The 25,393-nt window shown below is 41.8% G+C and overlaps 1 protein-coding gene across 2 annotated transcripts in view; it reads left to right on the top strand.

Moving 5' to 3' along the window:
• Dcp1a (decapping mRNA 1A) overlaps positions 1-25,393 on the top strand; it is a 70,135-nt gene that overhangs the window by 26,711 nt on the left and 18,031 nt on the right. For both annotated transcript variants that reach the window (XM_052733770.1, XM_052733771.1), the window contains exons 4-5: positions 15,069-15,135; positions 22,811-22,949. In XM_052733770.1, coding sequence (XP_052589730.1) covers positions 15,069-15,135; positions 22,811-22,949 — 206 coding nt within the window. The remainder of the gene's footprint in view (positions 1-15,068; positions 15,136-22,810; positions 22,950-25,393) is intronic.

The following is a 25,393-nucleotide window of genomic DNA, read 5'->3' as shown; positions in this document are numbered from 1 at the left end:
TACAGCAGTTACCTAGCACGCACAAAGCCCTGGTTTTGATTCTGAGTACCACAAACAGTAAAGATCCAGGATGGGCCGGGCGGTGGTGGCGCACGCCTTTAATCCCAGCACTCGGGAGGCAGAGCCAGGCGGATCTCTGTGAGTTCAAGGCCAGCCTGGACTACCAAGTGAGTTCCAGGAAAGGTGCAAAGCTACACAGAGAAACCCTGTCTCGAAAAACCAAAAAAAAAAAAAAAAAAAAGATCCAGGATGGCCACTGCAGCTACCCTGTCTAGAAAGGAGAAAACTAGAAAAGGAGAAAAAGTAAATAGAAACGCCAAGATAAAATGGCAGAATAAGTAAATCGATAATTAGAATAGATGAATATGGAATTGTCATGTGTTGTTGAAAATGGTAGGTGGGGGGGTAGAATGAGCTGTATCAGGCAGATTTTAACCAAGAGAGGTTGAGGTAACAAGAATATGTAACTGACAGAAAATTATCAGTAGGGATACAAATGTGAACAATTTTGAACTAGTTTGTACTGAGTATATATGAAAGTTATAAACTGAATATTAGAAATGTATAATTGCAAGTTTCTATAAGGTTATGGGATAGTATAGTTAGGCTATCCAGAACAAGAGGTTAGGAAAGAAGAAAGGAAATCTGAATAAAGATGAAGGAAAATAAAAGAGTAGAAATTGATTGGAAAGCAGAAACTGCATTGTGAGAATAAATGCACAAAACCTTATCTGTAGATAAAATGATTGACCCATCAACAAAAGCAACCAGAAGAGGTACAGTGGACATGTAGGAAGGTAGACCTGAATGTATTTTTTTTCCATGCAGTTTTTAGAAACAAGCAGTGAATTTTTTGCCTGAGTTTAAAACTTAGATGAGAAGGGGTTTCCTAGAAATGTCCCATTTAACAGAAGTGTCCTCAGGCCTAAACAGATCTAAATGGACTCAAACAGCACAACAAATGGTCTGACAATGTAAAAATCTCCCCATCACGTCTAAAGAAATTCCCAGAGGCATGTTCTGTTTGGTGGGGGTACTAGGACGGTTAGTTCTCTGTGTAGACCAGACTCTGAAAAGGCAGATTCGGGTCGCATACGTTTCTGGTCTGTCACTACAGGAAACTTGTTTGCTTAGGCTGTGCTTCTGTGGTGAGGAAATCATGCTTTATTATCCACTCCTTGCAGAAAGATGCCTCACTATTTCTCCCAGATCATGTTTTCCCCCATTGTCAAGTGTCCATTGATTACTACTTCCGTGGACACCTTAGCGTTACAGTGATAACCTGGGATCAGTTTTTAATGCATTTGCTTACCTATTACTCAATAATGAAATACCATCAAAAATATACTATAGGGTTACGTTCTGAGCAACAACAACAAAAATAGAAATAAGCAACTTTTTTTTCCTTACAGCTAAACTGTTTATAATAACCCAGTTAATTGCAAATACTGTTTGTGATACCTTCAAGCTTTGTAGAATCAATTCTGACATTCAGTCGTTTTCTTTTATGCAAACTAGCTTGTATTAATTTCCTCTGACAGAAACTATCTCAAACTGCTTTTTACTTTGTTTTTACCTAAACAAAGATGATTATTTAACTCAGATGTCAATTCAGTGATATTTATTAGATATGTCATCTGCCTAGCACCTTAATCAGATGCCATGCCTTATAAATTTTAAAACTTTTATGTACTTTCAGAGAACTTTATTTTTCTTGGTCCTTAAGTTCTATTTTCTTGGAGAACTGTAAGTAACGGTTACTAAAATGATTTGGAGCTTCCAGTTACTTGTCTGTCTTCCTCAGAAGGGTTAGGATTCTCAGTGAAGCCAGCAAGGGCAGCTCATGCACTCTGAGGCTGAGACAGAAGGATTGACTAAGGCTGAAGCCAGCCTGAACTCCACAACAAGTATCAGGCCAGTAAGGAACACACACACACAGATTCTTAGTAAAGTAATGCTAGTTCATGAAGGCTGGAGCTATACATGTTTAATTCTTAAACAGCTGTAGGAGAGTGGCAAAATCTGATGATTTAAGGTCTGTAACTTAAAAGAGTTACCAGTTATAAACTTGAAGGATTAGCCTTTTGGTGCCTAAAAATGGTGATGTCAGGTGTGATATTTTGCATGTTTTTCTTAGTAAGTTTCAATCGCATATCCATTAATTAGAAAAATATGTCTTACAGATTTTTCTGTTCTCCTAACTTTATTCTGTTCTGGGGGAAGTGGAGTGGTAGTTTTAACCAAAAGAGGAATGACTATTTTGTGCACTTTATTAGAGTTTTTACTGGAAGGAATTATCTAAAGGAAGATAGCCTTTCAGCTCCCCCCCCCCCCCCCCCCCCCACTCACCACCTGAAGGTGGCCTCCCGCTGAAGGCTGCTTCCCTCATTTTAAGATGTTTTCTAGAATCCCAATTGAACAAAGTCCTTCTCTGGTTCCCCAAGAACACCTGGGTGTGTCCTGATTTTCATCTCACCTGACACTTCTAAGCAGTAACAGATCTGTGGTTTGTATGAAGCAGTATGAAATAATCATATTTAGATAAAACCCAATCTGGAGTTTATCCAGAGAGTTTTAATGACATACAGCTGCTAGTCTCATATGTTACTCCTTAGCCTTCCCAACAACAGCCAGTTACCTTCAGATACAGCTGGTAGTAAAAACATTACTGTGTAACTCACCTGAAGAGGCCTGGGAGAAGTCCTCCTTGGTTTCCACTTCGCTCACAACTTTGCCTTTATACCGGGTATCAGTCTCTTGGGAGAGAGCATTTTTAATTAAAATTAGATCACTAGAAAAGGTTGGAAGGCTCATTTCCATAGTGTTGAAAATACAGCTGCCAAGTGGAAAGTTCTAGTGAAGAAATGCTGGAGCGCTGCTGTTCTTGTCTTTCTCCGTGTCCTTTCTCAGTTCAAGGGCAAGGCAGAGCAGTCGAGATGGTGGGTGCTCTTGGCATTTGGAACAGATCTTCAGACTTAAAGCGCAGTGCAAGAAGTTTCCTTGCAAGATGAGTTTATAATTTATCAAGTCAAAAAATGTGAGTTCTACCTCCAGACTGAAAAAGGAATTTATAAACAATAAAAAAAAAAAAAAGTCCAGCAGTTCGTTCTTTGTGATCTCCCAGCTCAGCACACTGCTGCTTGCAGCCTGAGGAAAGGCAGGTGGTCTCCACCAGTTGCAGGCTGAGGTTGGTATGATTCTGTAATCAGAAGGGAAAGAGGACCTGTGGCAGCTGCATTAGCCTGCCTCCAGGACCAAGATAAGGAAAGTGCCTCCTCACTCTTGCCCCAGTTATAGATTGAAGAGTTAAAACCTCATGAGAACATACAGAACTCAGTCTGGGAGCTGACAGAGCTGTGAGGTCAGCCATTGTAAAACTCTGTATTGCTCTGTCTCATTGTATTCTGGTAGAAGTGCTGCCGGGCACCCTCTTGGTAAGGTTTTTGAGTCCTCGAGCATTTCAGAATGTCCAAAATGGAATATTTTTATTATAGCTCACTAATTACTGGCTTTTTCTCCCCTAAGGTAGTTTAAAAGCAGCTTTTATCTTTATGTTCCAATGTTATCTTAGTTGTTAGATAATTATATCTAGTTTAGTAAATACTTTGAATTTTTTCTTTTGAAAAGTCACTAACCATAGTCACATATCTAGATGATAGAAATATGTCACATGTATATAAATGTAATGTCGTGTTTACATAATGAAATTCATCACTGCTATAAAATGTGAAGCACAAGGTAACCACTAGCCCAAGAACTGAAGCCCTGTGGAGTGGGCAGCATAAACTTCAAGACTGAGCTCTGCAGGTTCAGTGCCCTGGGAATCTAAGCAGATCTCAGTTACAAAAAAGGCAATATTTCCAGGCATGGCCAGCTGTGTCTTTTTAGTTAAACACAGGATAAGCATTTGCTACCAACGTATAAAAATTACATATTTGATTCTTAAGCACACACCCCTGGATTTGTTGTTATTTTAAGGTAGAAACTCACCTTGGAATCTTATGTAACCAAGGATGACTTGGAATTAGTGATCTCCTACCTAAACCTCCCAAGTCCTAGGATACCAGGCATGCACTACCATGCCATTTGTGTAGTGTTGGAACTGGAGCTCAGGGCTGTGTGCATACTAGGCAAGCGTTCTACCAAATGAGCTACAGGTACATCCCCACACACCTGGATTCCTTGACCACAAAGTGCTGACATCACTGCAAATTCTGATCTGAGCCAAAGTTCTGGGGAAAACATGCCCATTGCTAATCACACAACACTCTTGAGATCTTATATCCTATAGGCACTTATGCTTATAACTCTGAGTTGGATGATCTCTTAATAAACTGACAGGAAAATGTATAGGAAAGCAGAAGTCAAGGGAAAAAGAGGAGGTTTGTGTCTTAAACCATAATCAACCCTATATCCAGACGTTCTAACTGTAGATTACTGGAAATTGAAAAACAAGAATTCAGACCTATAAATGTCAAACGCCATTTCCCGCTCTTTACCTTTCCCATCCATTATGTTAACGTGGTAGATTGGTGGAGCATAGAGTAAGTAGATGGCTAGCGGGACATGCCCCGCGTTGCGTCACACCTGTAATCATACATAGCAGGTGTTTGGAAGCCCAGCCTCGAGTGGTGAGCACTGTGATAATGGTGCCTATAGTCCTGTATCAAGTGAAAGCTTTACTGTGCTTCTCCCCTTTATTTGGAGTTGCCCTTCATTTAAGAAGAAAATTTTGATAAATGGGAGCCAGGCAATGGTGGCATGTGCCTTTAATTCCAGCACTCAGGAGACAGAGGCAGGTGGAGCTCTGAGTTCAAGACCAGACTGCTGTACAGAGCAAATTCCAAGACAGCCAAGGCTACACAAAGAAACCATGTCTCAAAGAAAAAAACAAAACAAAAAACTTTGATAAATGGAAACATCAGACATAGTATTGTTGAACTTGTTTTCCTAATTCCCAATTCAGTGACCATCTCACTGGCCTGAATCCCACTCTGAGATCACATTGCTTCCACAGTATTTAATTTTGAGAGGGTAACCCTTTTAAAATAAGCTGAGAAGCTTGCAGAGTATAGTTTTTTAGGTCATATGGTTCAAATCTTCTACCCAATGTTCAATAAGTAGATACTCAGACTTCAATTTTAGGATTTGGGCTCTTCCTCTACCATATTAGTGTGCATTGTTCTGGGTGATTACTCTTTGGAAAAAGAGGTCAGACACACAGCATCCTGTCATCTACCTAAGTGTTTGCAGCCTGCCAAGTATCTCCTGGTAGAATCAAAGGCCAGTCTGTCTTTGGTTCTGTACAGGGGCTGCCAGGCTTACTCCTCTCTGAAAGGAAATGATCTGTCAGTATAAAGACGTGTGTTTTCTTACTAGCTGGAGCAGACGGCTGTTTATGTAGCTACAGTGTTCCATTTTTGATTGTTAAAGTGTATTTGACTATGTTGAAAGTCCATTTTCTTGTTTTTGCTTCCTATTATAGGAAATCTTCATACCTGTAAGTCTTATTTATGTATATGTATAAGTGTATGACTATGAATTTATATGCATCATGTATGTGTGCATGTTCCCTTGGAAGTCAGAATCTGTTAGAGCCCCTGGATCTAGAGTTACAGGCAAGTGTAAGGGTCTTAGGAACTGAATTTAGCTCCTCTGCAAGAGCAATAAGCCACTGAAGTCATTTCTCCAGCCCTTCTTTATATCTTTAGAACTATTTCCACTTTGGAGGTTTGGTTTGGTTTGGTTTTCATGGTACTAGAAATTGAACTCAGGAGACACCCTCCCCCTCTTGCTAGGCAGTTGCTCTACCACTGAGCTACAGCTCCAAAATTAATAGCTCTTTTTCTTTTCTTAATTCTTTGTTTATGGTGTGCCTGTGTGTGTGTGTGTGTGTGTGTGTGTGTGTGTGTGTGTGTGTGTGTGTGTGTGTGTGTGTGTGTGTGAGAGAGAGAGAGAGAGAGAGAGAGAGAGACAGAGACAGAGAGAGAGATTAAGACCAAGACCGACCATGTGGGTAATGTGGCAGTCAGAGGACATCTTGCAGGGAGTCAGTTCTCTTCTACTATGTGAATTCCAGGGATTGGGGTTAGGTCATCAGGTTTAGGGACAAGTGCTCTTACCTACTGAGCCATCTCTCCAGGCCCCCAGAAGTTTTAGAACTCTTAACACTAACACCAGAAGCCCTCCTTTTCTACTTGGCTCTGTATTAAGAAAAGTACCACCAGCCTCCTCAAATTCTTTTAGAAAATAGGTCAGGTATAAATGATAAATGAGTCAAGAAGACAGCATGTAACAAGAGTGTGTCACAGTAGCTCTAGAACCCTTCAAAGACTTTGGTAAAGTCTTCGAACTACTTTGAATTTCCTTAATCTTGTGTATGTCATATACAGCTTAAATAAAGCTGAGTAAAATGTAGTATCAAATTTTAATAAGTAGGTTATTACAGGGCTCTTTTGATAACTAAACACTTTCCCCATCAGCTTTTAAGTTTTTCTAAATTTTAGATAATCCAAATGCTCTTAACAGTTTTTTGGGTTTTTTGTTGTTTTTTTCTTGATTTTCAAAGGAAAGGGCCCCAGTTGAAAAGTAGGAGAAACACTTGTTTGGGGCTATTTTGCCTCTTGATATTTTTCATGGAAGTACAACAGTGTTACATTATACTCCCTACCTTTTCAGTGGCTGCCGTTATGTCTAATTGTCTTGGGACCAGCCATCAAGACATATGGTGGGTATCCACCAACTAGTTCCCTTTGATCTTGAGAAAAACCATTTATGAAACAGGTACAAATCACTGTTTGCTGTGGCAGAGTAATGCTGCTTTCCCAGAAGCCTGAGTCTTGCGTGGGACAGTTAATGAGGGGAGATTATTTCAGGACATCTCAGCACCGATTGTTGGCAGCATATATAGGACCTTCAAGTGTAGGTTCTCTTAAGAATACTTAACTTGGGTTTAGAGACAAGGTCCTTTGTGGTCTCGGCTATCTGGCAGACTTATCTGGTTTTCCTCACTAGTGGCAGTGACAGGCTCAGTGGCAGCTCCCTGAGCTTTCTTGCCAGTTGCGTGCACTGAGCTCTTGATATGTTGGCAGACAGTACTGATTCTTGGATGCGTCTCTGAACCTCTACAGGTCTGCTTCTGGCAGAATCGAGTGTGACTCTTATCCTTTGCCCATTAAGCTATCGTTCTGGCCTCCTTATCTGTTTCTTCTGCAAACATGCCTTTGAAAGTGTTTGGTTCTTTTTTGGCAGTTTGTTTGATAATGGACAAGTATAGAAGCAAATGTCTTATTTCTAAATTACATTGGTTTCTTGAAAGAAAAAGGGATAACTTAAATGAAGATTTGCCTTAAGCTGGCAGCTCTGGTGAAATTACTTTAGTTTTCAATTTGAAATTCTAATAGTTTAATTTGGAATCCCAGAAAGAGCTTTGTGCTCCTTTCCATACCTGATGCATTGCATTTTAACGCACTTTGTCAGCCCTGCCACTCACGTGGCTGTGTCCAGATGGAGATTGTGTGGTATGTGAAAACCGGAATCTTCTGTATTTGGACTTAGTGTTTCAGGTCTTCTGAGCCAAGGTTGGAAAAAGGGATATTTAAAGAAAGGTGATTGCCTGTAATTGCCATATATGGAATCTTTTGAACGCCTTAGTGTGATTTACTCTAAATTAGTGTTGGGGTGAGATTTAGCTTCTAGACCCAGTAGTAGATAATGTGAAATCATTCTCTCTCTAACAAGGCTACTTCTGTGTTCTTCCATTGAGATGTCAAAGCTGAGTTAATTTTTTAATTTGCATTATGTAAAACATTACAAAATTCCTCTTCATTGGAAGCACATGCAGTGTTTTGAAATTCTGTGAATAGAAGAATCGCTTTAAACAATGGGTCCCAGGCATGGAAAGCAGCCTCATGTTCGAGTACCATAAGGATCTGTGGCCACACGGGGCTCTGAAGGTTTAGGCAGTTTTAGTGTGGTTGGAGATTTTCTGTGCCAGAACATAGAACCTTGTCAATAGGGTAGGGAAAAGAGAATCTTATCCATGTTCTTCATTTATTAAAGTGAAGCCATTTGCTTACTCCATTTATTAATATCTTAATTTACACAGTGGTAACAGTAGAAAAATCCAACTTAACCTTTGTGAAAATTAAGCAGCGGATTGTCAAATGATTTGCCATGAAGTCTTGCAGAAGAGTGGTCTCACTTAATTCAAGATGCAACAAATAATTTGCCATCAAAATAACTTTGATTAATTGGCTTTATAGATTGATATATTCTAATAAAATCTTTACAGAGCTTATTTAATATTTATTTAAAAAGGGTTTTTTTTAAACTTTACTAGAAACAAGATCTCTTTACATGGCCCAGGTTGGCTTCAGACTGATCCTGCATTAGCTTCATTGTGAATTATTAGGCACATACCATGATCACACCAGGCTTTTTTTTTTTTTTTTTTTTGGTTTTTCGAGACAGGGTTTCTCTGGTGTAGCTTTGCGCCTTTCCTGGAACTCGCTTTGTAGACCAGGCTAGTCTCGAACTCACAGAGATCCACCTGCCTCTGTCTCCCGAGTGCTGGGATTAAAGGTGTGCACCACCACCACCACCACCACCACCGCCTGGCTACAAAGGTTTTTTTGTTTTTTGTTTTTTCCCCCCAGAGCTGAGGACCGAACCCAGGGCCTTGCGCTTGCTAGGCAAGTGCTCTACCACTGAGCTAAATCCCCAACCCACACCAGGCTTTTAAAAATGCATTTTTTTAATCATGCACAACCACTTTTTTATTTATTCTAAAAAATACATTTTAAGCCGGGCGGTGGTGGCGCACGCCTTTAATCCCAGCACTCGGGAGGCAGAGCCAGGCGGATCTCTGTGAGTTCGAGGCCAGCCTGGGCTACCAAGTAAGTTCCAGGAAAGGCGCAAAGCTACACAGAGAAACCCTGTCTCGAAAAACCAAAAAAAAAAAAAAAAAAATACATTTTAAATTTATTTAAAATTCATTGAAACCAGTAGATTACATGAAAAACTTTTTAAAGAAAAATGTTTGAGGCTAGCCTAGGATATATAGAAAGACCCTGTCTGGGGGGGGGGAAAAATTAACCCTCCCACCTCATTTCTGGTAATATACTGTTTATCTGCCATTATTACATGTGTGAGTAAAGTTTAATAAAGGACATTTTTAGTAGTCAAATAAAATAAAATTTATTGAAGCCAGGTAAGATGGCTTATACCTACTCAGTGCTTGGGAATCAGAGTAAGGAGAATCAGAAGTTTGAGGCCAGCCTGGGATACATATCTAAAAAAACAACAAAATGGTAAATAAAAAACAAAATACAATTTCTTTTTTTTTTTTTTTTTTTTTTTAAAGATTTATTTATTATGTATACAGCATTCTGTCTGCATATACACCTGCAGGCCAGAAGAGGGCACCAGATCTCATTACAGATGGTTGTGAGGCACCATGTGGGTGCTGGGAATTGAACTCAGGACCTCTGGAAGAGCAGTCAGTGCTCTTAACCTCTGAGCCATCTCTCCAGCCCCAAAATACAATTTCTTATGCTTACATTTATATTTTCTGAGTTTGTTGGCACGTGCCTGCGTGCTTGTGTGTGTGTTGTGAAACACGGTCTTGTATATCTCACGCTGTCCTCAAACTCTCTATGTAGCTGAAAATGGTCTTGGATTCCTAATCCGTCTCCACCTCCCCGTGCTGGGATTACAGACATTCACTGTCACAGTGGTAGGGACCAAACCTAGGACTTTTCAAATACTAGGCAAGCACTCTCCCAACTGAGCTATACCAACTTCTTGTTTCTTTATACCATGGTCTTGCTGGTGTAGTTCAGTCTGTCCCCAAATTTATGACCCCCTCACTTTAGCCTCCAGAGTGCAGGATTACATATTTATGCTACCATTCCTAGCTTTCTGCTATCCTTTAAAGTGCGATTTTGACTTAATTTTTTCTTTCTTTTTCTCTAGTCTTTAAGTGTAATTCACATTCACTATTTTATAGAGCTGAGCGTGGTGGTACATGTCTGTGCCCCCAGCACCCAGGACATTAAAGTAGATGGATCTCTGAGTTTGAGACCCCCTGGTCTACAGATGAGGTTCCAGGAGAGCTGGGGCTGCACGGAGAAGCCCTGTCACTACTTTCACTGCCATAAAGAAGTATTATGGGGCCGGGCGGTAGTGGCACACATCTTTAATCCCAGCACTTGGGAGGCAGAGGCAGGTGGATCTCTGTGAGTTCGAGGCCAGCCTGGTCTACAGAGCAGGACAGCCAGGGCTGTGACACAGAGAAGCCCTGTTTGGAGGAGTGGGGGTGGGTATGGGACTGACAAAATGACTCAACATATAAAGGTATTTACTGCCAAAGCTTATGATCTGAGTTGAATCCCCGGAACCTACATAGTAGGAGAGAGCCAACTCCCTGTAAGTTGTCCTCCAACCTCTGTATATGTCGGTGCCGGGTGTGGGGTGGCAAAACAGGTGCTCTAGGAAGGCACCAGCCTGTGTTCTAGCTCTAGTCCTAAATTAATAAACCACCTAGTCGTCTTCTTAGACTCCTGTTTTCCAACCATAAAAGTGCATATCATGACTTGAACGATCAAGCAAATAATTTGTCTCTTCTTGATAAGTGCAATTATAAAACCTGGAGATAATATGACACACTGGAGAACTCTGAAGGCTAGCCAGAAGGTGATGGGGGTGTGACAGACATCCAGACCAGACCAGGAGGAGGATGTCTCTCTCAGTCTTAACACAATGCAAGCCAGCCTAGCAACAGAAGGTAGCCCAGGTGGACTTGGCCTCCCATGGGCTGCATGGAATTTGTGCCAATAATACTAGACAAGCCAAGTAAACCTGGCAGATTGGAAGCTCTGCTAAGAAGTGACCACCAGGGTTGTTCCCCCATCCCAACCCCCCACCCCCATCCACGGAAGAAGTCAGGATAGGAATGGCAGAGGGCTATGTTTCCATTCTGGCCTGGAACATAGTTTTTAAGCCATGATAAATGCTTGCCTTTCTGTGCAGCACTGGCTGAGAACTTACTAAATTCCCACTGAAAGAAATTAGAAATAACCAAGTGTGCTAGCACATGCCTATGATCCCATGCACATGGAAAATGAAGGATTGGGAGCTCAAGGCCATCCTGGCCTATGAGGAACCTTACCTTAAAAAAAAAAAAAAAAAAAAAAAAGGCCGGGCGGTGGTGGCGCATGCCTTTAATCCCAGCACTCGGGAGGCAGAGCCAGGCGGATCTCTGTGAGTTCGAGGCCAGCCTGGGATACCAAGTGAGTTCCAGGAAAGGCGCAAAGCTACACAGAGAAACCCTGTCTCGAAAAAAAAAACAAAAAAACAAAAAAAAAAACAAAAAAAAAAAAGACAAGGGAAGAAGAAATGCAATATTAACTCAAAGCATAAAAATTAAAATTTAATTAGAAATTAAAGATAAGAACACATTTCAGCGAAATTGGAGAAAGTGAAGGAAAATCGCTGAAGCAAAAAGCTTGTTCTGTGAAATAAAGACAATATAATTGATAAAATGTTTAACAACGCTAACAAGAGTACAGGCATACGTTGATAGGTGGACATAGTACCACATGCTTGTAGTTCTTGGAAAGTGGATCCTGAGACAAGAAGATTGTGAATTCCAGGTAGCATAGGCTACAAAGTAAGGCCCAGTCTCAAAGAACAAAATCAAATTTGTCTCTGTTGGAGAGTGAGGAGGATAAGAAATTGCAAATACTGCAACTGTCTAGATACATGACATTTTAAGAACAATTTCGCATTTATCAACTCTTGGTGACTTAGAAGTAGAACAACTCCCTTTAAAACTCACAAACTGTGGCATTCAACCAAGATAAAATAGATAGCCTGAGTACTGCTGAACCACATTAAAGAAGTTGTATTTGTAACTTACATGTTCCTGAAAAAGAAATTCAAAAGCATTGACACTAATGTTAGTCTCCGGAGAGTAGGAAAAGAAGGAATACTTCTCAGATGTTTCTATAAGACTGTTATTACACTAATACCAAAACAAAGAGAAAAAGAAAACTACTAGCCTATGTGTTTTTATAAACATAGACTCAAAAATACATTTAAAAAGTGTACTCAGTGCGCAAGGGAGCTCTGTCCAGATAGGAAAAGTTGATTCAATATTGAAAATTAATAAATGAAGTCTACCAAGTCAATAAACTAAAGAAATACATGGTTTTTGTTATTTTGAGGCTGGGGCCTTGCACAAGCTATGCATGTGCTCCACAATCCAGTAGCACACCCAGCCTTCATGATTACTTTGTGAGGAAAATATTTTAAAAGACCAACAAAATCCATTGTCCATTTATGATAAAAACTCAAATTATGAATAGAAGTGACCCAGTACCTTGGTGAAGCATACCTACAAAAATTTACAGCTAATAGCCAGGCTGCAGTGGCGCACACACGCCTTTGATCCCAGCACTGGGGAGGCAGAACCAGGCAGATCTACCACGTGAGATCCAGGACAGGCACCAAAGCTACACAGAGAAACCCTGTCTAGAAAAACCGAAAAGAAAAACCAAACTTGCAGCTAATTGTGTGTGTGCGTGTGCACGCGCTAAAGGACTAAATGCTTGCCCTCTGAGATCAAGAGCCAGGCAATGATGTTCATCCAATTCTGTTTAGAATATCACTGAAACTTGTGACCACTGTGATGAGTCAAAGCAAATACTTTTAGGAATTCAGTCTGTCCCTCATTAAACGATATTGTCTATACAACTCTTTGAGCTGACAGAGTTTGGTAGTCTCAAGATAGGAGATCAGTTCACACAAATCCATAGCAGGGCAGGGAATTCTAGTATAGTTAAAAATGTAGAAAATAGCCGGGCGGTGGTGGCGCACGCCTTTAATCCCAGCACTCGGGAGGCAGAGCCAGGCGGATCTCTGTGAGTTCGAGGCCAGCCTGGGCTACCAAGTGAGTCCCAGGAAAGGCGCAAAGCTACACAGAGAAACCCTGTCTCGAAAAAAAAAAAAAACAACAAAAAAAAAATGTAGAAAATAAATCAACATGTTAGAAACAAAAACCAGTGCCTTAGTCTGGGTTTGGTGACACACACACGTGCAGAGGAAGGGGGAGCAAGAGTTTTGAAGTCAGCCTGAGCTACATTGCAAGACTGTCTCAGAAACACCAGAACACTGCCTAAAAAATAAACAAAACACAAAGAAAATCTCCCCATACATCTATACTACACTAATCAAGACATGGTAGGGATAGACAAATGGAAATAAAGAATCCAGAAACATGCATACAAAAAAGCTCCACTGGTATTTACAAATATAGAAGAGATTCCTGGATAGAATGAAGCTGTCATTTCTAAGAAAAAAAAGGATGCGATGGTTAGTATTGGTTGTCGACCTGCCAGGACCTAGAGTCACCCAGGAGACAAGGCTCTGGACATGTCCATGAGGAGTTAGCTAGATTAGGTTAATTGGTGTGGGAAGACCTGCCCTAACTTCCAGACAAACTAATGGAGCTAAGCAGTAGCATCCATCCCTCTGCTTCCTGGCTGTAGGGGTGATGAGACCATCTGCCTCAAGCTCCTTTCCCAGTGAGTTACCTCCAGGATGATAGACTGCACTCCCCCAGTGGTACATAAGAACAGTCAGGGGGCCTTCCCCAGCCATGTGTTTATTTTGACTTGCATCTTCAGTATTTTTACACATCATACCCAAAACCTGCTTTAAAAGCTTGTTTATATTGCCATCTTTAATGACAAAAGTAATTTATCTTGCAACAAAGATTTTGAAGTCCTTAGTTATGTGGCTCACCATTCTGGGAATAAGAAAAGGTGGCAAAGAAGTGTGACTGACTGATGGCGAATGTGAACAGTTGATCAGTTATTTAAAACTTCCTGTTAACTTTTTCATTGTAATTAAGACCTTTTTGTATTTTCGTGTTTGAAATCAATACTGATTGAGTCTTAGTTCATTGGCAGCCTTTCTTGATAATATATAAGTAATGGTGCATCTGATTAATAGGTTTTCTCCGCCGACACAGTAAGCCAGATCAAGCCGAATTGAAAAAGTATAGCAACAGGTTTATTTGAGCAAAGCAACTTTTGGGGTGGGTTCTCTAGTCCCAGAGATTGAGGCTGGAGAAGCCACACTCCTGAACTAAAGCAGAGAGATTATATAGGCTGTAGATACAGGGTGATGATGTGTCCACCACAGGCTGGGTTTGTGCCCAAGTATGGTCAAAATCTGAACGCTTTAGGTGGGGACTTGGGCTGCTGGTGGCAACATGGGAGGAGGTTGCAATAGTTGCCAAGAATTTAGAACGGGGCTTTGGTGCCTTTTCTTTGTTAGGAGATTCTGAGAGGGCAAAGTTTGAAGAGAGAGAAACAGCAATGAGGTTTCCGAATCAAGCAGGAGTGAGTGGAGGTTCCAACTGAACATTGGTATTTAGTGGCAGATTATGATGTTTAAAACAAAGTGTGTGTGTGTGGAGCAGGGGGTGGGGGGGGAGGGTTATGTTTTACTGTGGATGAACTAAGTACCACTGAGCTATATCCCTAACTGGTTTTTTTTTTTTTTTTTTTTGGTTTTTCGAGACAGGGTTTCTCTGTGTAGCTTTGCGCCTTTCCTGGATCTTGTGCTGTAGACCAGGCTGGCCTCGAACTCACAGAGATCCGCCTGGCTCTGCCTCCCGAGTGCTGGGATTAAAGGCGTGCGCCACCACCGCCCGGCCCTAACTGGTTTTTAATTTTATTTTGAGACAGCCTTACTTTACTTAGTTGCCCAGGCTGGCCCTGGACTAGCATTCCCTCTGCCTCAGCCTCCAGAATAGCTGGATCACAGGCATATGCTAACACACCTCACTTGGCTTTTGTTGTTAATATCTCGAATATTTTACCTTTCCTGGTGTTAATGGACTTCTGGGGGAGAAGTTTTCTGTTTCATTTAATCCTTTTTTTCTTTAGAGGTATTACTAATAATTTGAGGATCTGATGGTAAATCCAGTATTATGTTGTTCATGTCCTCAGATTTGCAAACCTTATGCTTATCTCTTTTTGTTTTCCTTTGTTTTCAAGTGTCGATATACAGTATCTGGTTTTATGACAAGAATGACTGTCACCGCATAGCAAAACTCATGGCTGAGTAAGTATATCTCTTTCATAGATTAATGAGAGAGAAAACATTACTCCGACCCCAACTTCTCTTCAGTACTATCATCTCCTCGTTAACTTACATCCCTCTTAATTTCCTTTTTATTGCCAAAAGTTTGACAAAGGCAGATTTTTTTTCTAAAAATTACCTATGATCCTACTAATCCAGTGTATTTACAAATGTCTGTTCCCTTTTAATCTGTGTTGTGTATACATTAAATTGATGTGTGTGATTGTTATCTACAAATGTAAGAACATTTGTTTAATGATTTAATGTCAACAGCATTTTTTCAGGATATTAAATTTTCCTTTGTAGCATTTATCCATTGTATCCAGTCCTACAGACAGTTCAGTTTAACAGTTGCCAAGATGCCTGGCAGAGAATATGAGGTGCATCAGGACACATAGGCTGACCACCATATACAGTAACTATGCCAATTTCTACTGTAATGAATGGCACTGTGTTCGGTAGCTCGATACAGATTACATATCCTTTAGATGAACTTGGTTTGAGCACAGGGTGGGTTTAGCAAGTCCTAGTGTACAGTTTGTTTTCCAAAAGATATTTAAAACTCACAATCTTGAAGTCTGGAAAATGATTTCCGTTGAATCAATGATCTAAAGGATGACTTCTTGTCCTTGTGCTAGCCTGTAGAAGCCACCTCTTGAGTGACCATAGTGCAAGGCTGCCCATCTTAATTCTGGGAGCCCAAGACACCATAGTGCGAGACAGGGCCTGGGACAACAGCACTAGAGCAGGGTTTGCAGTGGGTGGTGTCTTCTGGCTGCTGCTTTAGGACTTGCTCGAATCTGCTGCAGTGAGCTCTTGTTCCTACCAAATCCAAAATCTGTTACTCCCTTCAAGGTGTGTATCTGTGTATTTGGGGGAAAATATTCTTGATTTATTTAACTATGAAAATATAATAGTTAATCCAGTGACCTCAGTTCTAGGTGTGCTTACATGTCTTTAGAAGGTCCACATACAAAGATCAGGTTATAACCCAGGACTGCTGGAGTGTCCTAACTGAACGTGTATCCATCCACTCACTGTTCTGTCGGCTGCTCTGGCTGTAAGCTACTGCTGGTCGCACCTTGGAGGGCTTTGCTGCCTGTAAACTGACAGTCTTACTAGAGAAGTGTTGGCTTTCTTAAGCACACTTCCTTTTAAAACATTTTACCTGTGGAGTTACACTACTTTTCATCAATGGCATCCATTGAGTTTATAGAGAGAAAGGTTTATTCTGCTCATGTAGACTATGGTGTGGTATAGACAGAGGAAGTCAGGAGCGTGGGCTAACATGGGAGGAAAAGGGCCGTGCTGTATTAGTAATGGAGTGCATCATCACATGAGAACACAAACATGCTAGCGCTGAGTGAGCTCCTGGGGCCCTGCCTCATGACCTCAGCCAAGGCATTTATTTGATCACAAAAGTGGCAGATGTATTTAAACTTTGGACTATATTAATACATTGATATTTTCTCCTGCCAAGTTAGAGTCTTTAGTCCCAAACGAGAGAATCTGTCTGTTTGAGCCCTAACAACTACTGAAGGAAAATCATCTTGAAGTTTCTTCTGAGGGCCTTGGCAGCACTCCACAGACTAAAAACCTCAGTGGTAACTAGAGCTGAAGACTGAAGGCCCATCTGAAGACTGTACTGAGCCCGGAAAGAGATATGGAAATAGAAATGGGAATTGAAGGAAGTTACTGAAAGCAATTACAGATGTCTGTAATCCCAGGGCTGAGGTGAAAGGATTGTGAGTTCAAGATCAGCCTGGGTGACATAGCACATTTCAGCTACGTAAGAAGGGAGGGAGACCTTGTGTCCCCAAAAGTGTGCCCAGTTGATAGTGACTTTTTGAGTGCTTGGCCTATTTATATCTGAAGAGAATGCCTTATAAACATTACCACTAACTCTGAGATAAATGCCTCTGGTCACCAGAAATTGAAGAAAAAGGAGAAGGGGGACAATGGCCTTTCACTGTTGTTTGCCTGCCTGCATATACCTCTCTTCTCTATGTCAGTCAGTATCACCCCACTGACTAATGCTGAAACTGCCACATCTTGTGCTTTTTTGGGGTTTTGTTTGTTTGTTTTTGTTTTGTTTTGTTTTCGAGACAGAGTTTCTCTATAGCTTTGGAGCCTGTCCTGGAACTCACTCTGTTCTGTAGACCAGGCTAGCCTCGAACTCACAGAAATCCTCCTGCCTCTGCTTCCCGAGTGCTGAGATTAAAGATGTGAGCCACCACCACCCAGCTATCTTGTGCATTTAAACAAGTGACTTTGGGCAGGCGATAAAGTTCCTTGGTAAATGTTCTAGGCAGGCACTGGGTTTAGTCTCCAGCACCACAATAAATAAAGCGTGTCTGTCAGTCCACATTCTGTTAGATACAGTTCTTATAACCTCTTTGATAGATAGCCACAATATAATAAAAATTCTTCAACTTAAAGCTGAGAGGCCATGTGGGAAATTTGAGTGACTGCCTAAACTATTATATTTTAGATCTAACCTTTATCTATTTAGATCTAAAATTTGAATGCTCTCTTTGGTCAATGACAAAATTCTAAACTTAACCTTAAAACTTAGAATGTTGAGGCTGGGCATGGTGGCACATGCCTTTAATCCCTGCACTCAGGAGACAGAGGCAGGCTGATTTGTTCCAGGACAGCCAGGGCTGTTACACAGAGAAACTCTCTTGAAAAACCGAAAAAGAAAAAAGAAAAATAAACTTTGAGTGTTTGCTCAGAAATGGCTGAGCAAACTTTGTAGAGCTTGTGAAAGTATGTTCTACTCTTGATCTATCTTAGGTGCATGTTTTTGGACTTTGAGAAGGGAGAGAGGCAAGGGTGCCTTACTTTTCAGTTGTAAAGAGGCATCATGATGAAGGCAACGTATAGAAGAAAAATGTGTCCTGGGGCTTCCAGTTTCTGAGGCTGGCTCCCTGACCACTATGTCAGGAGCATGACAGGCATGACGCTGGAGCAATGTGGGCACCTTTGTTTGTTTGGGGTTGGGGTTGGTTGGTTTTGGATTGGGTTTTTTTTGTTTTTCGAGACAGGGTTTCTCTGTGTAGCTTTGCACCTTTCCTGGATCTCGCTCTGTAGATCAGGCTGGCCTCGAATTCACAGAGATCCTCCTGTCTCTTGCCTCCCGAGTGCTGGGATTAAAAGTATGCACCACCACCGCCCAGCTGGTTTTTGTTTTTGTTATTTTGCTTTTTTTTTTTTTTTTTTTCTGTTTTCAAGACAGGGTGTCTCTGTGTAGTTTTGGTGCCTGTCCTAGATCTTGCTCTGTATACCAGGCTGGCCTCGAACTCACAGAGATCCTCCTAGCTCTGCCTCCCGAGTGCTGGGATTAAAGGCGTGCGCCACCACCACCCAGCTATTTTGCTTTGTTTTGACTGAGGGTCTCTGTGCTTGCTAGTTTTATGTCAACTTGACACAAGCTAGAGTCATCAGAGAGGAAGGAGCCTCAATTGAGGAAATGTCTGAGTAAGATCAGGCTGTATGCAGCCTGTAGGGCATTTTCTTAATTAGTGATTGATCCCTGGGCTGGTGGTCCTGGGTTGGTTTGTCCCTTCTTTGGCGGGGGAGGGGGGGTGCATTTTTGGAGTTTGGTTTTGGTTTTGGTTTTTTGTTTTTGTTTTTCAAAACGGGGTTTCTCTATATATGTCCTGGAACTTGCTCCATAGACCAGGCTGAGATCCACCTGCCTCTGCCTCCCAAGTGCTGGGATTAAAGGCAAGCAGCATCCCCTCCACGGCCTCTTCATCAGCTCCTACCTTCAGTTTCCTGCCCTGCTTGAGTTCCTGCCCTGACTTCTTCCAGTAAAAAAGTGATATGGAAGTGTAAGCCAAATCAACCCTTTCCTCCCCAGTTTCCTTTAGTCATGGTGTTTTATCACAGCAATAGGAACCCTAAGACAGTCTCTCTACATAGCCCTGGCTGTCTGGAACTCACTCTGTAGACCAGGCTGGCCTCAAACTCACAGAGATCCACTGCCTCTGCCTCCCAGATGAGTGCTGGGGTCAAACATGCACCACTGTGCTCACCTGAGAGTTTACATTTTCTCCATAAGCACAAGACAGAGCACAAGCTGAGAGTGGGCTTTTGAAACCTCCGAGTCCACACCCAGTGACACACCTCCAAGGAGGCTAAACCTCTTAATACTTCTGCCTTAGTTAGGGTTTGTTTCTGTTGCTGTGAAGACACACCATGAACATGGCAACTCTTTTTTACTTTAAGATTTATGTATATGTGTGCTCTATCTGCATGTATATCTTTATGCCAGCAGAGGACATCAGATTCCTTTATAGATGGCTGTGAATTACATGTGGTTGCTGGGAATTAAACTCAAGACCTCTGGAAGAACAGCCAGTGCTCTTAGCCACTGAGCCATCTCTCCAGCCAAACATGGCAACTCTTATAAAAGAAGGAAAACATTTGATTGGGGCTGGCTTATAGTCCATTATTGTCATGGTGGGAAGCATGGCAGCATGCAGGCAGATGCGGTGCTGGAGAGGTAGCTGAGAGTTCTACATCTCTGATCAGCAGGCAGCAGGAAGAGAGAGTGGCACTGGGCGTGGCTTCTGAAACCCCAAAGCCCACCTCCAGTGACACACTGCCTCCAACAAGGCCACGCCTCCGAATAGTGCTACTCCCTATAGGCCATTTTCATTCAAACCACCACACCTTCCCAAAGTTTCACCAACTGGAGACCATTCAGATACATGAGCCTATGGGAGTCTTTCTCACTCAAACCGCCACAGAGAGCATTGTCCATTAAGTTTGACCTAGAAGAGACCTTCAGGCCAGCCCTCTTTCTTGTGAGTTTCTTCCTTACCACCCCAACAACAGCTTTTGGTTTCAGCAGTAGTTAGCTTCCTGAGATGGTCTGTTCTGTGGGTAAACAGTGGGGATTATTAGAGAATACTGTTTTTGAACCAGAATCACAGATCCAGTCCAAGTCAGGGAAGGGTTGACCACCAGCTTGGCCAAGCTAGGTGGCAAGTAAGGAAGTAGGTAGAAAAGCCTATGTGCTGGAGTCCTTTCTTGTGGTGGGCTAGGGTGGTGTGGCCTTTAGCTGAGTATTAAATACGATACTGGTGTTGATTGGATTCTCGTATCACTGCCCCGTCTTCTTTTAGTCTACCATGAAGCCTGTGTTACTGCAGTTCTTGTTGTGGGAGTAATCACCTTCTTACAGGCTAAGATTCCAGAAGGAAAAACTGCATTACTCTAAAGCAGCAGAGGTTCGGGGGATGTTGCTCCATGGTGGAACACTTGCCTAGAATGTAAGGCGGGCAAGAACTTTATAGTCAAATAGAGTTTGAGAACATCTACAAGTTCACCTTTCTTACAGAACCACAGAACATCTTAGCATGTGGGTCTAAGGATTTAACAGTTGGTATCTGAGCACGAGGACCTGAGGTGTAATCCCCAGCACTGGTGGTGGAGACAGGCAAATCCAGAGCTCACTGATCAGTTAGCCTAGAGGAAACAGGAGCTTCCCAGTTTAGGAAAGACTAAGAGAGCCTCTGCATGAGCATGCATAGGCATGCTCAGTGACACACCTGTAATCCAGCACCAGTGAGTCAGAAGCAAAAACAGAAATTTAATTAATGAATTAGAACGGGAGCCAGAGAGATGGCCCAGTAATGGGGAGCACTGGCTGCTCTTCCAGAAGACCCAAGTTTGAGTCCCAGCACCCATATGGCAGTTCACCACAAGTTCTAAGTGATCGATCCAACAATCTCTTCTGGCCTCAGTGGGCACTAGGCACACATGTAGTGCATAGACATGCATGCAGGCAAAACACCCTTACACATATGATAATTTTATATATAAATGCAGAGTGGCAGCTGGGTGTTATGGTATATGCCTATAATAACAACACTCAGGATGCTTAAGCAGAAGTCTTTGGAGGCTAGCTTCAGCTACATAGGAAGCCTATCTCAAAAAAAAAAAAAAAGCTCATAATGATTCTGATATCTTGGTGTGTGTGTGTGTGTGTGTGTGTGTGTGTGTGTGTGTGTGTGTGTGTGTGTGTGTAGGCCAGAGGACAAGTGTCATTCTTTGGGTGTTATCCTTAATTTTATTTCATTTTTGTATTTACTTATTGTGAGATAGATCTTACTGGCCTGGAACCCAGCACATAAGCTAGGCTGGCTGGCCAGTGAGTCCTAGAGAGACCACCTGTCTCTGATTCCCTAATGCAGGATGACAAGCATGAACCATCACGTTCTTGTGTGTGTTTGTGTCTGTATGTGTGTGTGCATGTATGTGTGCGTACATGCAGATGGAAGCCAGAGGCTGATGTCAGGTGTCTCTGTCACCCTCACCTTTCTGAGACAGGTTCTCTCACTGAACCTGGAGCTCACTGACTCACATAGACTGGCCGGCCAGTGAATCCCAGGGTCTGGTTCCTCTTGTCTGCACTTCCCAACAGTTAGATTCCAAATGCACTCTGCTGCTCCTGTCTTTTTATATGGGTGCTGGAGAGCCAAATCCTAATATTTTCACAGCAAGCACTTTATCATTTTAGGCAGCTCCCACCCCCCACCCCCCCCCTTTTTTTTTGTAAATTCTGGAACTCTAACTCAGATCCTTGTGCTTGCAAAGCATGTATTTGCATAGCAGCTGAGCTATCTCTCGGGAGATCTTGGCTCTATCTTTGTAAAAAGTGGTATTGTCTAACCTAGTGTCAGTGAACATCATTGCCACACACACACACACACACATACACTAATTAGTTTTGGGCAGGCTGTCTTAACAGACACTAAGTGACCAGCCTTAGGACTGCTCATGTTCCTTCTGTACGCACGTCCTTTCAAAATAAGCCTTTTGCTGCTGAGCTGTTTGGCTCCCTGTCATGGTTGTCTGTGAGTTCTCAGTTAACAAAACTGCCAGGTGAGACTTGCACCCATAAAATCTCATGGCAGGAAGGCCTGTTCATCGCAGTATGTGACTAAAATCTGAATGCATTGATTAATTAGTTGCATTATTAAAATCTATACATTTTACATAAACCTAACATTTTACTGAAATTACTCAATTGCTTCAAATCTTTTTTCCTATGGTGAAGGATATAAGGAGGAACCAAGGGTGTTATTTAAAATATAAGCCTGTAAAAAGCTGAAGACTCCAGCCCTTTGTGGCATTCTTAACTTGAGACTTTTGCCTTGTGGAATTTAAAGTGAAGAATTAAATAATGCCAATAAAAATACAGTACATACCCATAACTACCCTAAGTTTGGTTACTAGTTTAGTGCAGATCCTTTTGTCTGGTTATAGAGAACTCAACCCCCGTTTTCAAGACTAGTTCGCTGTTCAATTTTCCATGTCTTATAATGTCTATTTACCACTTAGTTCTACTGGTTTTGAGTTACTTGTAGGAGAAAAGGAGATGCTTGAATGGGTTTCTTAATGTACCATCTCCAGAAAGGGATTCCGTTTGTCTTTCTCAGGGTAAGGAGCTGTTCACTGTTGTGACTGAGATGGTGACATAGTTAAGTCATATGTTTTCTGGAATTAGGTAACCAAGGCCTGTTATCTATTGCAAGGACAGTGTCATGTGACAGTCTTACTTTATCCTTGGGAAGTCAACAAGAGAGTGCTGGAGTCCAGTTGTGTGACGTGGCCTTTCTGAACCCTGTTTCTCCTCCTCTAGTGTGGTCAAAGAGGAGACACGGCGATCCCAGCAGGCTGCTCAAGAGAAACAGAGCCCCAGCCAGGCCAATGGCTGCAGCGACCAGAGGCCCATCGACATCCTGGAGATGCTTAGCAGAGCCAAGGATGAGTATGAGAGGGTAAGGCTCTCTGGGTACTGCCCAGGGCATACCAAAGGAGAGGAAGAGGACTGCTGGAGTCTTTGAGATGGGCCAAGTTACTCCAGCACCCACAGCAGTCCTTAGTTTAGAAAAGAACAAAGTCCACGATTTCAAGCCTGCCAGACTTAGGAGGATCTGCTTCCCTCAGAGTGCCTGGTTAGGGAGGAAAGCCTAGCAGTCATTTTCTGTTCTGTAGTCATTGTAGAATTACTGTGGGAGAAAATGGTCATGGAGAGCAGAAGCTGGTGCTCAAGCCGGCATCTCAGGGAAAGTGTCGTGGTGTCTCATTACCCCTGCAGTCCTGTTCAGTGCTAGATGGCCTTAAGGACTTATGTGGGTTTTGAAATCAGTTGCTGGTTTGTGCCCCATAATAGTAAATGGCACATTTGTGTTCCATAATTGAGCCCTTCATTACTCAAATGTGACACTTTTCTGAAATTCAGTGTTTTCTATCTCTTGTTTGTTTGGAGGTGTGGCTTTTTTTGCTTTTTGGGGTTGTGGTTTGGGGAGTATTTTGTATCTTGATTTTTGTTTTGGTGTAATCCTGACAGTGGAGCTTCTTCGTAAACCAGGCTGACCTTGAACTCACAGGGATCCACCTACCTTGGCTTTGGAGTGCTAGGATTAAAGGCATGTGCTATCACACCTGGCTATCTATTCAGTTTTACATTGTATTCTTTTGGTTTTGGTTTTTCAAGATAGGGTTTCTTTGTGTAGCCCAGGCTATCCTGGAACTTACTTTGTAGACCAGGCTGGCCTCTAACTCTGAGATCTGCCTGCCTCTGCCTCCCATGTGCTGAGATTAAAGACATGTGCCACCACCAACCAGCTAAATCATGATTATTAAAAAATCAAATAAAAATAAAATTTGAAGTTTGGAGGGTTTTTTTTTGTTATTGTTTGGTTTGGTCTAAAGGCTAACTTATTTTCCATAGATCCCTTCTCATAGTAATACCTTGTGCTATTATCATTACCTCTGTGGTCACGTGGGTGTATTGATCATTACTTACCCTGAGTGGTGACTGGATCAAAATACCCATTAGACAGAAACTGATACTGTTGAGTAGGACAGGTGCTGAAGAAGTGGTCTTGGCTTACTTGTCTGGCTGAGATGCAGAAACCACAAAAGGAAAGAAGGCTGCTTTTCTCTTTGAACACTTTTCCTAGTGTTGAGCGTGCTACCTACCACTGCGCTCAACCTCTAGACTCCAGAAACTCTAGTGTCTAGTGGGCATTCTGAAAATCTGATATGGTTTCTATTTTCAATTACTGCAAAAGCAAATCATACAGCCAGCATCTTCTGTTGTAAAAAAAAAAAAAAAAAAAACATGCTGGAATACACAAGATGTTATCCAAGGTTAGATTCATCAAATGAAACGTTTGAAGATTTGTGAAGTCTTTAACATTTTACTTACAGGGATTTGTTGTTTGTTTGTCTTTAAAAACCAAATAAGCAGAGCTTCCCTATGACAGTTCTGCTTTCTTTCTTGTTTGCCTGTTTTGCTGTATGGAGCTGATGTTAGAAGTGACTCTAGACCTGGATCTTAGTGTTTGGATGGACTCTCCCCAGCAGCATGTAGGCAGGGTCCCTCTGTTTCTTTTGGATAGACTTGAGAGATTGGCAACCAAGGACAGGGGGAGGATAAGCAAGCCTCAGGTTTAATGAGATTTAATTCCAGTTCTAAATCTTCCCTGTTCAGTCAGCTTATATAAGATAATCATCTCTTATCTCTTTTGTATTCTCTCTCCCCCCCCCACCCCCACCTCTCTGCCTCAGACAAACACTGTACACTACCACACTGGTGCAAACCCAGCATTATGCATAGTATTTATAAAGGTTGAAACTTAAAACTCTGTAAGCATTTCCTCTCTACAATCCTTGTAGTTTATTTTTTATCAACTTTTGTATTTCATGTAATGAAATGTAGCTAAAACCACAGACCTTTACAGCTACCCAATTGGCATTGCTTCTAGCTACAGGACATAATCCTGGATTTTGATTTTGTTTTTTCCCGAAGTTTTGGGGGGCGGGAATTTTTAAGAACAGTTTTTAATTGTTCTTCAAAATGTAGGAATACCATTATTTTTCTTAGGCAAGCAATGCATAATATTCTAGGAAATTGTATGCTCAATAATTAGTAAACGAAAGGAAGGGAATACAGTGATTCTGCCAGCTAGAAATAACCATTGATAATACTTCATTATGTGTCCTTCCAAAATTCTGTCCAAGTGCGTGTGGTTTGTGTATTATCGGATTTGTTTGTTTATTTTTCAAGACAGGGTTTCTCTGTGTAGTCATGGCTGTCCTAGAATTCACTCTATAGACCACACTGGCCTCAAACTCACAGAGATCTACCTGCCCTTGCCTCCCATTGCTGGGATTATAAGTGGACCACCATTCCCAACTGGAACTTTACGTAAAT

The sequence above is a fragment of the Peromyscus californicus genome, unplaced genomic scaffold, assembly GCF_007827085.1.
Source record: "Peromyscus californicus insignis strain IS unplaced genomic scaffold, ASM782708v3 Scaffold_12__1_contigs__length_115047231, whole genome shotgun sequence".
Lineage (NCBI taxonomy): Eukaryota > Metazoa > Chordata > Mammalia > Rodentia > Cricetidae > Peromyscus > Peromyscus californicus.
The sequence above is the reverse complement of the archived record's forward strand: the minus strand, read 5'-3'. Positions and strand labels throughout refer to the sequence as shown.